Here is a 13,165-nt window from a genome sequence, read left to right as displayed (position 1 = left end):
TTCATCAAAAATAAAATATATTTGCACAAATTACATGGATACAGAAATTAAATATGTAACACAACAATTAATCACTTTTACTACTATCCGATGAACTCATCTTCGTCTTCAAACTTAGTTTTGGAATTAGTAAGTCGTCCTTTTCTGATGCGGAATGATTTTTCATGGAATTCGATGTGCCTTTTACCGAAGACAGGTCGTCGGCATTACTAAATAGGCCGTTGGACAAGTTTGAAGTTGAACTAGATTGGTATGTCATCGACTTGTAAACTTGTACAGGGGTTGATGTACGTGCTCGGTTGTTTCCACTCGGAATGCTGTCCATCGAAGGCTGTTCACGGGTATTGTCAGAATCATGTTTCATACCTTCAGGGATTTTAGTCTCAAACAACGATACAAATTCTTCTGAATCATCTTTGTAAGTCTTATTGGTAAAAGTTATTTTCTTGGCTAGTTCATTTTTCAAAAAGTCTTTCACGGTAATTGAATTTATTAAAGATGTCTGTTGCTCGACGTTCGAGGTTTCTGGTACAACACATTTTTGTTTCGTGTTTTTTGACGAATTTAAAATGGACGACACCGAATCAGTCACCAACGCTGGTATTTCGTGGTTATTAAAACTCTTTATTTTGAATTGAGATAAACTAGAACTGGACGTATTACTTGATGATGAAAGAGCCAACCTTTCTTTTGTCTTTTTTAAAGTAGAAGACGCCCAGCCCATTCCTAAATTTTTAAACGCTTTCTCTAAATCCGGATTTGATGAAATGCTTAATGAATCTGATGTTTCGGCCGCATTTTCTTTAGTGTTAAACATAACGCTTGACTTCTTTTTATCCTTTCTAGTTTTTGACAATGCTAAAACAGACATCGTAGATTCAGATGATATTGAAGTGGAATTAATGTTCGAAACTGTATCATATTTGAATGGTTCACTTATAACGTTCCTTTTGAGCAATTCAGCTATAACATCTGGTAAACTGCCATCAGAGTGAAGAGAACTAATTTCATCAGTAACTATTTCTTTAGCAATTTCACTACCAAAATCGCTATGTAAAATATTACATTGCTTGGCATGTTCTTGAAATGTTATGAATGGCTTTAACATAATCTCATTGAACTGTTTTAAATCCATCATCTGTACTTTAGAGACGTTTGACAATTCATTGTTGCGGGGCATTTTAATTTTATGGTTAGGAACTTCCAAATTACTTTTTAATAAATCAGGATCTACCAATGTTTCTCTATTTTGGGAACTGCTTAAAGTTTCATGTTTTGACTCTACTTTTTCTACATTTACTGAACTGACAGGATTCTCGCTCTTGTTGTTCGACTGGTTTTTTAATTTGAGACTCATGGGTGAGTCAACTTCTAAAACTGTTGATAATTCATGAGGAATTATATGATCGTTGCCATGTTTCAAATGAATCCTCGAAAGCGCAGGAGGTGGTTTCGCTCTTGTTTTGATATTTACTTCCAAGCTGGATGGTAAATGTGAATCAAAATTTACAGGCAACTTTACAACTGGTGATACCGAAAGATGCGTGTCGCCTGAGTCAAAGGAAGTTGGTGGCGGTTTTGGAATATCATTTAAAAACGGGATATATTCAGTTGAACTTATAGTTGTATCTTTAGATGATACAGATTTAGTTCCTAAGAAGACTTGGTTATTCTGTAATTCATTATCTTCGTCAGATTGTGTGTACGGTGGAGATTTACTATTTATCATTTTTTCATTTCTGTGTTCTGAACCAGAAGTGTTATCTGAGGACGAGATTTGGCTGTAAACCAGTGACTTATTTTTCCTTACTTCCTCTAACACTTTAGCCAAGTTTGATAGACGCTTAGTACATTTTTCAGTTAGGTCTGCAATCTTCTCCATATTTTGAAGTTTATCGACAGCTAATTTTACGTATTTTAAATCTTCGTTAACAGTTTGAGTTCCAGTGGTCATCGGAATTTCACATTTGTTTTGTTTAGATTCGTCAAGCACCCAATCACAAGGCCGCGTATTAAATCCGGATTGATCTGTTATAGGCATATTATTTTTAATCTTGTTCTGTTGACCCTGTAGTTTTACGTTAATAGATAAAGAGACTTTATTATTTCTTTTCTCCTCTTTATTATTTTTGTTCGTTTCTGCACATCGCAGATTTGAATGACTTGGTTTGAATACAGAACCACCAGTTTCTATTTTTCTTGTAATTTGTGATGCTTTGCTGCTAGGTTTATCTTTGTTTGATGTCTCCGTATCGTCTTTCATAGAAGATGTAGAGGAGCTAATAGCAAGTTTTTCCACAGACACCTGTGTTACTCGTGTTGCCTTGGGCTTCAAATTCTTTGAAACGTTAAAAGATTTCACCTTGTGTACTATTTTCTTTCGACACAGCCTTGGCTTTTGTTTCAATGGACTCTTCTGAAAATCTCCCATGATACATTCATTTGGTGGTGGAAAATTCTTATTTTCATTCAAAAATTTTTGTTTTACTATATGTTTTATTTGTTCTAAAGATATTTGAGTCTCCGCGCTTTTAGTTCGGTTGATGTTTTTAGGCTCATTGACGATGGAGCTTCCTGGCGTGGCTACAGAACTGCAATCTTGATTGACTACCTCAACAGCTTTTAATCCTTCCCTATTTAAAGTCAACAATTTGCTTACGTAACTTTTTATTACGGGGTTTAAGTTGGTTTGAACAAATATAGGCCTGTCTTTATATTTCAAGTTATATACAGATTGCAAAGGCTTTTTAGTTACATTATCTGTATTATGTCTGTTAAGACATTTTTTAGAGTTTCCAGAAACTTGATTCTCGTTTTTATTGAATTTTGTTGACGATGTGTTTTTCTTTGCACATTTTTTGTGCCTATGTGAGCTCAGGCAGCTAGACGTATTCGAAGGAGTATGTTTAGATTTAGTACAATCCTTATAACATACAGAGTCTCTGGATTTCCGTGACATTCTTTTATTGGGAATCTGTATACATCTTTTACAGCTGCAACTGTATTCTTCGTTATAATGATGTTGATTGTAATGTTCAAGTTTTTCCCGACTTTGAACACGAGACGACTCATAGAATTGTTCTTTGTGTTTACAATGTCCACGTTTCAGACATCTGGGTAGGATTAATTCAGGTGGACTCATGTAAGCGGTAGACGTGGAAGAACTCATATGAAAAAATACTGGTCTATTATTCGGAGAGCTGAAGCTTGTTTGAGTATACGTCGAGGTTCCTGGTCGGGGCCCAGGGTCTGTTTTCGGCGCATTACTTGGCATCACATAAGATAATTTAAAAGAAGTTTCTACGCCTTTATCACAAAGCGAAGCTTTAGGTGAATCAGCCTGATTCGAGGCGATGTCGTTTTGTCCTGCTTCAGTAACTGTATCCGGAGGAAGAACTGGGAAAACGTCGCCTTTATTTACATTAATCTCTGAAGCTTTTGTCACTGCGTCAGACTTATCCATATTGGAATGTTGGACAGCACTTACTTCCCTCTCAGACTGGGCGTTATCTTCTGCGGCTGCCTCTGGTTCAAGATGTGTCTCCTTCGTATTTTGTTTTACTTCCGTTGACTCTGTTTTTTCTTCAAGTTTGTTCTCGTCGTATTTCTTTCTCAACTGTATGACCACTTCATAATTATCGTTTTTTAGAAATCCTGAAGCTCCGATGTAAAATTTTCCAGCTTCGTGGCCACCGGTTTCTATGAGTTTGATAAATCCAGAATCTGGAGTGGTATTATTTGCCGCATTGGTTGCTGATTTGAAGGATGTAGTGGACGTCGCTGCTGATGGTAGTGGCGGGGGCGGACTAACATGTCTGGTCCTTGACTTAGAGCACGCACATTTACAAGCCACGCATAGATTTGATGTTCTGTTGACCAAAAATTATATGAAATATATTAAATTATAATTTTATTATACTATATGGGGTTACGGCCTACCTTGTGCTAAGTATATACCAGAGCTCGTGGAGATGATGTCGAAATCTCAATTACATTGTTTAATGGCTTTCCCGATCTATAAACTGAATTGTATGACTACTTTGCGCCGAAACAGGCAGGACAGTGGTACTAGTATAGACTTACTGCTTCTAACTACTTCTAACATAAACCCTTACTACCAGTATAATTTAAATAATAGGATAGTCTTATTCAATATATATGCACCCACCTGTTTGATGAATCACTGATATCCCAATGATTAGCAGCTCCTGCCAAGACAGAGTAATAATGTATTGAAATTGAAAAAATATTGTTACTTTGCTTAGGGCGTACTAAAAATTATACCTTCCATGTCTTTCGATTTTTTATTATATTAAATTGGGGGAGGTGAAGGACCTCGGTCCTTCTCTTCTCCCCTTCTTCCTCTCAGGAGGCGCCGGAGTCCGACATAACCCGGTCCGTTACCCCCCTCGACCGGGTATCCGTAAATGGATTCCCCAGCGTTAAAAAAAAAAAAAAAAAAAGGGCGTACTAAAAATTATACCTTCCATGTCTTTCGATTTTTTATTATATTAAATTGGGGGAGGTGAAGGACCTCGGTCCTTCTCTTCTCCCCTTCTTCCTCTCAGGAGGCGCCGGAGTCCGACATAACCCGGTCCGTTACCCCCCTCGACCGGGTATCCGTAAATGGATTCCCCAACGTTAAAAAAAAAAAAAAAGGGCGTACTAAAAATTATACCTTCCATGTCTTTCGATTTTTTGCTACATTGGCAAACTTTACTTCCTTCTGGTTTGTGTGAAGCATTCTGATTGGTATTTTGAGGATTCCTATGAAAAATACAAACGAATATTAAATTTATATTGCTCACTTTAACATTACCAAATTTTTATTTCATTTAAATGAATATGACACGCCATATAAGCTAGATACTAGATGAATAGTGAACACTAAAAACTATGGTTTATTCGGAAGCAAAACTATTAGTTACCACCAGCAATTTTGTTCGGTGCTGTGCCACAATTCGACATTTGTATTAAAACATTTTTCTATAAATAGCCTGAAGTATAAGAAACTTGTTTTATTAAATTAATTACATTAACATAATAAGAGTACAGTAAATCTAGGAACAGTAGGGAACTTAAATTTGTATTTGATATATTATGCCAAATTATTGAGCAGAAGAAATTGTTACCTCAAGCAGTTCAACAGCCAAAACAATGGCATTTGGACGAACAAACAAGACAGCATAATTTAATTAAAACTGATAGTTTTACGCCTGACAATTCTTGGCTGAGTTATCGACGCATTATAATACTACGCTGATTTAGCGAAGTTTTAAGCTCGACACATCCTTCGGACACGTTATACTGTATGTAAGGTAAGAGTTCCGAATCAGAAACGGTAATACATAAGGCACACAGAAATTTCTGAACTCCCGGCTGCGCCATAAATGAGCGCCGAATTAAGCATAACTACAGTTTTAGGCTATGTTGAGTTTCTCTGAAAGATAGAATCCGGAGCGAAGTGATTCGTCAGAGAACCAAAGTTATCGATATAACACAGCGGATTAGCAGGCTGGAGTAGCAATAGACTAGACGTATTAGCTGGAGAACCGATAACCATTGGGGTAAATGTGTTCTTGAGTGGAGACCACAAATTGACAAACGTAGCGCCCTCAAGTTTGGTGGGGAGACGATCTATGCACGGTGGCTGGCAAGAGCTGGATAAGAAAAGCCGAGGATCGTGCTCAGTGGCGTGCAATTGGAGAGGCCTATGTCTACTATAGGCTGATGATATGATATATAGTCTTAAATCATGTTTTTTTTTTGTTATCATCATTTACTTCATTTTCTAATTCAAATATCGATCTAGTTAATTAGACTTTCAATGTCGCCAATAATAATTATCGATATACCCAGATTGACATGTTTTTTTGTTTCTTCATACTAATATGTAGTTTGCTTTTACTGACTTTCTTCAAACACATCTGGTTGCTTTAATTGCAGATAAAAAAGAAAACAAAAAAAGTTTGCTCACATACCCTTTATCGTTTACTGGTTCGTATACACCTGAAAATAATCATAAAAATTAAATGGAAATTTTCGATTTAGGTACTTTAATTTTGCAATGACATGCAAATGGAATTACGCTTTAATTAGCTATTCGGCTTGATTGCGCCTGTAATATTCTTATGCGACGCCGATCTTAATAAACAGAACACCCGATCCTGTGGATCGAATGGTAAACAGTCGACGTTGCGTCGCCCTAAACACGTCATTACGGATCCTTCCGATCCATTAACGGTGCTTTTAGGTACCTCAAGCACCGGTCGCCGTCCTCGCCGAACCCGTCGCTTCTGACGAAGGACTCGACGAGTAAATTAACCCACAGACACAGCCCACTGAGTTTCTCGCCGGATCTTCTCAGTGGGTCGCGTTTCCCATCCGGTGGTAGATTCTGCGAAGACACTGCTCTTGCAAGGGCCAGTGTTAGCAACACCTCCGGATAAGCACTTATTATAATCAGAATGTCAGTCAATCGTCTCGACCGACCAACAACGCAGGTGTGACATTCCCTAACTACTGCTACAGCTTCCACCATGTTTGCAGCAGTAGTCTCCTTCAGTCAGTTTTCCTACTCAACCTAAGCCCCTATCTATATTACTAGTGGTAGTTTTTTTTCCTACCTAACCTGATAGTCTTGAGAGACTATTTCAGCGTAACCTTAACTAGTAGGTGAGCTGACGGGGGTCAAACCTGACGACGTAGCTAACACGAACCCTAGCAAGAGCCGTGCTTTGCAGAATCTACCACCGGATCGGAAACGCGACTCACTGAGAAGATCCGGCGAGAAACTCAGTGGGCTATGTCTGAGGGTTTAGTGGCAGTGCATTTTGCGACTCTGCTTCTGTTAGGCGAGACCATCGTACACCTCTATACACCACAAAGCATTCATACAGTTTGACGGTGGTCAGTATACGGATACAGACTTCTGTTTTATGCCCTGAGATGGACAGAAGCATTCATATTGATGTTTCTACATGCTTCCATAAAAAATTAATATCTACACAGTATGAGCTCTACTGACCTCGTTAAAAAAAGCCATTGTTCAAGAACAACATTGTAAGTAGAGACATTAAGTTATACTAGTACTAAAAATGAAATATACCTTCATCTACATGTTCTGCTGAATCTTTTTCTTCAGGTTCATCAGCTGTACTTGGTACAGGTTTTTTACTACAAACATTCGACCCTAAAGATTGTTTGATTTCAGTCAATAGCTTATTATTTTTCTTGCAATTTTTGTTCTTTCTAGAATCCAAAATTTTATAAATAATAATCCTATCGGCCTCAGAAATTTCACTGTCGTTTTGCACATTCGTTTTTTTTGGCTGAATCCTGATGTTTTCAGATGAACTGACATTCGATGTAACTGAGGAAGTCTCGCTGATGTCGCTATCATCATTATCAACTATCAAACCTTCAATTCTTCTAGTGGCTTGATTTTCTTTACTAATATCCTTAGTAGGCGGAGTGTGTTTGTGTCGTGATCTGTACTCATGATAGCTGTCTACTTTGCTAAACTTAACTGTGTTCCCAACTTTTCCTTCTCTAACAGATGTTGGGATCGTATGAATAGCAAGGTTATTGTCACTCTCGGGCACTGGCATCCAAGAATATTGAAAGTCACCACTTTCAAAGTTGTTGATTGGTGATTTCGAGTTCCTTCGTCCATTCTGTGTAGAAAATAAATATTGGATTTCTTTGTTTAATTTTTATGGCTATTTAAAAAAAAAAGAATAAATGCAACTTACTGTTTTTTTATGTCTGCTACATTCCCTTTGTATTTTTCTGAATTCACATTGCATCTTGTGCTGTCGTCTCTCCTGCTGCAGCTGCTGACGATTCTCGTCCATATAGGAGCTCCTCTACAAATACGTTGACACAGTTAGGCAAGTTAATCATTATAATTAAGACTCCAAAAAGGGAAACTGATAGGTCTTCACCAGTGAAGTTGCCTCTTTACAATACTGGCCATTTGAAATGTAATTTATGTATGGCTCACCATAAATATTCAACGAATTAAAGGGGATAGTGGAAGCTGACGGTACTCAATCTACCACTGAGTTAGCAGTAGCTTTCAATACTAGTATCAAAACAATATTAGTTCATTTGCCTCAAATTAGCTAATCAATATGGTACACCTTGCGTTGCTTAACAGATATATTAAGCATATTTGAGTCGTCTATTATCAAAGGTGGCAATTTGTGCATTTGGAAAAAAAAAATTTATTGATATGTCCACACAGATTGATTTGAATATAATCGTCTCCTTCAAAGAATACGGTTCAAAACCTGCATTAAATAAAGGTTAATAGTTAACCTGTTATTTATCTAAGATGTCGTTCCGAAGAGTTTTGTGACTGCCAATGGAATACAAAGTCAATAATTCGTTTTTCTGATTTACCAATCATTGTCCAAAAGTCAGATTGCCGGCTTTGATAATAGTCGACTCATTTGTAACAGTATATTTTTTGTTGAGCTTGATACTTATTACATACGGTTGGTTGATTCATGTCTTTTGGTAGTGATTTCAAAAAATTCATGGTATCTTTATATTCTTTCTCCACCGATTCCTTTGTCATTGCTACTCTGTTTCTTATATTCTTAATTCTTGTTTGTTCTTTGTTCTCTCTACTTTTCGAATTATCAACATTTGATTCTATCATCGCTTTAACATATGCATCTTCCTCAGTCTCACGATCCCTTGTTACATACTGTTCATCATTATTAACAACAGGTATACTTCTGGCATCTCGTGTGGAATGATCATACATGGTTATAAATTTTTTCCCAGTAGAACCACTGGCTGGTGCACTGGTTCTTAATAACCTTTCATTGCTTAAATTTTTACCTAAAATGTGTATAACTACATATAATACTATAAATATTTCTTGAGTACGCAACAAACATGCTACATAATTAATTTCATTTAAATAGATTATTAATATGTTTACACTAAAAGACAGCATTGTAACAGTGGTTACGTGTGGCTCTTTACAAGTATAATTAATGAACTGCTATTTGGGATTAAGAATATGCACTACTATGGTTCTTACACTAAGGTTTTTTTTCCTACCTAATTGCTGGTAGCCTAAGGGACTATTCCAGCTACTCACAGACTGATATGTGAGCTCAGGGCCCCAATTTTACAGAGTATGATAACACTGGTCTCTGAATCTACCATGAGATTGAAATCACAACCCACTGAGAAGACCCAGTTAGAAACTCAGTGGTTTAAGAGCGATAATATACTTGTGTACAGTGGTAGTATTGTGAAGTATATTCATGAGTACTCATAGTAAACAGCTTGTTGTATTGATATTGATAATTAGTACCAGTAACTATAATAAAAAAAAAAACTATATTTAACTACAGTAAATTTGATAAATGCTCACTATTTCCATGATACACAGTCGATTTTTTTATAGGACTCTTTTTACTGAGAGAAAGATTAGAACATGGCTCTTGATAAGATTTTCTTTTTGTAACTTCATTCAAAATTTTATTATTGATATTTGTTTTATGCATTAAAACTTGGTGATAACAAAGTTGACATTTTTGAGATTCCCAAGATGGAACAGGAATTACTTGTTCATCAAGTACATGACACACATAACTTGTACCTTCAGTTCTTGATGATCTTGTACGTAGAATAGTTTCCTTCACACCAACTAAATCACCGCATTGACTTTTGTTTAAACTGCTAATATGATCGGTTTCTCTCAAACGCATAGCTCTATTCCTCAAAAATTCTGAAACTATATTTACAGATTCCTTAACTGAAACTCTTTCTTCATTGACGACACTTCCACGAAGACTCAACGGCATACCCTCACTCAATGCAAAGAGATCTAACCTCTTGCTATTGTCAGATTTCTGTGGCATATTATTATTAAGTTCAGTGGGAGTGTCTTTATCGTCCATCAAAGTTAATGTTGGAATGTTGTGTTCTAATTCAGTTGATGGTTCTTCCATTTCCCATTGAGTGGCAATATCATTTCTGCTTGGTTTCTCTTGTTCCTGAGCTACTGGCTGTGCATCTTTAGACGGTTCTTCCATTTCAGTACTTTGAAGATGTGTCTCTGAAGGTTTCTTTGACGCTTTAATAGTTTTATCTCTGCTTAGTTCATTAGCTACCTCGCTATAAATAAAATTACAAATTTAGAAAACTTTGGATTTGATAATTTTACAATATAATAGTCAATTTTAAAATATATAAATTTTATATTGTCCGTAGTTATTACACTATTAGTTTGTTCCATAATCTGTTTTACAAGTCATTGCGCGTTGACAACTGATTGTAAGACATGTAAATCTGGATGCTTCCATACCAGCATACTGGTAATGAGTGAGCATCCATTCAGATTTAAAGGTTAGGCAGCCCTTACTCTAATGTAATGAGAGCTTCAACCTCATGTCTCAAGTTTATTTATGATATTCACATTCACTGTGGTGTTCTTCAGCTTCTAGTAACTACTTAGTACCATGTAAAAAAATAAGTATTTGAAAATTTCTACACTATTAAGTATGCAATTTAAAAATGAATATTATTCCTATTTAAGTAACTGTACCGGGCTTGTAATTTTCTGTCTAATATTCTTTTTTGTTCATCTAACTTTTCCTGTTTTGTTCTTCTTAATTTTGAGGCTGCTTCCCTCGCACGTACTTTTGTTAGATCTAATTTCTTTGGAACCACATCTAAAACAGTTTTTTTTTTATTTTATACTTATGAAAGGCTTTAATCAAATGATCTTAATTAAAATTCGGTTATAATTTAATTCTATCATAACAATAAAACTACCAGGTCGATCTTCTAAGGCACTCCTATGACTAGATCCTACATTTTCTATTCCTTTTGAGTACAACACCTCTAATTGTTTGACTAGTTCTCCTTGTTTCATTAAATATTCCCTTTGTTTGAAAACGTCGAAGTCTGACACCTGTTTCAGCTTTTCAAGTTTAGCACGCTGTCTTATTTTCTTAGCAATATCTTTTGATTGCTCACGTACCTAAAAATATTAGTTGACGAAAATTACTTAATAAAATGTTTTTTTTTGTAAATTGTCTATGTCGTAAAGTACATTAAAATTTAAAATCACCTGTTGAAGTCTAAGCTTTCTCCGTCGTTGAAATTCATTTGTTTTCAAATTTTCTGTTTGAGATGTCATCTTGGCGTTTGAAAAAGGAATTAGTTTGAGAATTTTCTTCTGATACTAATAACCACGCAAATGATCACAAAATATGTACGGTATAAAATAAGAAGTTTTGGCGCAGGTAAATAAACAATTAAAAACGGTCAAAACTTAAAACTTCAAATTGAATCAAAGAGGAACTGACAATCGACATTTATGATGTTCTGACAGCTACAGCTCATCAAAGCAATGAAGTAGGAACATAGACCTATATAATAGGGACACGACATATTGTTCTATACGTACAATTGCTTATATAAATAGTACCCATTTTGAAGGCACATACATAAACATATATCTATCTCGTTCTTACTCAGCACTTTAACTCGCAGGAAAACAATATAACAGTATTTCAGTGCGTACATAAAATGAAACATGAATATACGTAAATATCTCCGTCTCCGTCTAATGAGGCCGAAAATCCGCCATGTTTAGCGCGCCAAATGTCATTGTCACGTCAGTTCGGCTGTCTGTTTTGGGTTGTACATTATTTATTGACTTTGATATCGATTTAATATGATTGATTATATAAAATTTCATAATTTATCATGCTTAAAACATACAAAAATAATAATTAAAACGTATTTTATAGGATCTCAAGAAAGTCGATGCCCTAAAACTATTATCTATATGTATTTAAATTCATTATGGAGCCCTCATCCAAAAATCAATTTTTCGGTCAGAATCTATTGATCATGACACTAATCATAAATACCACTTTAAAATATGTCATCAAAACATATTTAGACATTCTGTTTAGATATTTCGGGAAAAAGGCTACCGACAAAATCTCTTCGGAACTATTTAAATAAAATAGTTTTATTCCGCAGTGAGTAAAACACTATTGTAAATTTGTTAAATATTTAATAATTAAGTGATTTTAGAGAGGAAGTCACAAGGAATGACGTTTGTAATTAATGAATAAATATTCTGTAGGTGTTTTTTTTTTCACGCGGTCCCTTGATAAGTTTAAAATTTGAATCACTCTCAGGCGAAAGTGATTCAAATGGTGCGGCGCACCTTCCTTGGGGTGCGCTGCGGTAGTATGTTACGGACTTTAGAGTCAGCAAAACAATTAAAATAGATTGTAATAGTCTAAGAAAAACACGTACTCAAAATACGATAACATTTAGCATGCTAGAAATGGGCTGATGGCTTTGAACTACGCCATATCTTTGTGTTTTGCGACAAACGACAACTTTATAAAATCAGTGTAGCAACTTTTAAAAATCATCATATCGTTTACTTGGCAAATTCGAAGGACGAACTTGTCTTAGATTTCACCCATCTAAATCATATCATATTTGCACATAACAATATACCTACTTACTTCCCATTAAAGTATAAATTCTACAAATAAATAATACTCAACAATATTTAAAATAAAATGAGCCAAGAACGTTTATCGATAAAACCTGATAACATTGAAATCTTTTGTACAGCACTAAAGCCGCCATGTTTTGTGGCCAGATGACGTCACAGTGGCACGAAATTTTGGTTGACGTTTCATTTCCATAGGTTCCTACTTCAAAGTAGGAACCTATGGAAATGAAACGTCAACCAAAATTTAATTTAATGGGAAGTAAGTAGGTATATTGTTATGTGCAAATATGATATGATTTAGATGGGTGAAATCTAAGACAAGTTCGTCCTTCGAATTTGCCAAGTAAACGATATGATGATTTTTAAAAGTTGCTACACTGATTTTATAAAGTTGTCGTTTGTCGCAAAACACAAAGATATGGCGTAGTTCAAAGCCATCAGCCCATTTCTAGCATGCTAAATGTTATCGTATTTTGAGTACGTGTTTTTCTTAGACTATTACAATCTATTTTAATTGTTTTGCTGACTCTAAAGTCCGTAACATACTACCGCAGCGCACCCCAAGGAAGGTGCGCCGCACCATTTGAATCACTTTCGCCTGAGAGTGATTCAAATTTTAAACTTATCAAGGGACCGCGTGAAAAAAAA

General features: G+C 35.6%; 1 protein-coding gene across 4 annotated transcripts; it reads right to left on the bottom strand.

Annotated features, from left to right (window-relative positions):
• ana1 (anastral spindle 1) lies at window positions 1-12,711 on the bottom strand. Of its 4 annotated transcripts, none has more exons than XM_089733348.1 (11): window positions 11,102-12,711; window positions 10,804-11,011; window positions 10,574-10,700; window positions 9,398-10,143; window positions 8,501-8,853; window positions 7,755-7,868; window positions 7,109-7,676; window positions 5,982-6,009; window positions 4,679-4,767; window positions 4,169-4,208; window positions 1-3,869 (listed from the first exon to the last, which is right to left on the bottom strand). In XM_089733348.1, exons 1-11 carry the CDS (start codon window positions 11,168-11,170, stop codon window positions 68-70), a joined length of 6,144 nt encoding a protein of 2,047 aa, XP_089589474.1. In that variant the 5' UTR covers window positions 11,171-12,711; the 3' UTR covers window positions 1-67. The 4 variants fall into 4 exon arrangements, with proteins under 4 accessions (XP_089589474.1, XP_089589475.1, XP_089589476.1 ...); XM_089733349.1 differs by having other exon boundaries at window positions 9,626-10,143; XM_089733350.1 differs by lacking the exon at window positions 10,804-11,011 and having other exon boundaries at window positions 9,626-10,143; window positions 11,102-11,358.
• Between the last annotated feature and the right edge of the window lie 454 nt (window positions 12,712-13,165).

Source organism: Bombyx mandarina, chromosome 15 (genome assembly GCF_030267445.1).
Source record: "Bombyx mandarina strain Sakado chromosome 15, ASM3026744v2".
Taxonomy (NCBI): Eukaryota; Metazoa; Arthropoda; class Insecta; order Lepidoptera; family Bombycidae; genus Bombyx; species Bombyx mandarina.
This window is presented reverse-complemented; position numbering and strand designations above follow the sequence as displayed.

Coding starts and splice junctions, on each gene's coding strand:
- ana1 (XM_089733348.1), bottom strand. CDS start 11,170: ATGACATCTCAAACAGAAAATTTGAAAACAAATGAATTTCAACGACGG. Junction 10,144..10,573: donor GACAGAAAATTACAAGCCCG/GTACAGTTACTT, acceptor TTTTATTTATAG/CGAGGTAGCTAATGAACTAA. Junction 7,869..8,500: donor AAGACATGAATCAACCAACC/GTATGTAATAAG, acceptor ACGTATTTGTAG/AGGAGCTCCTATATGGACGA.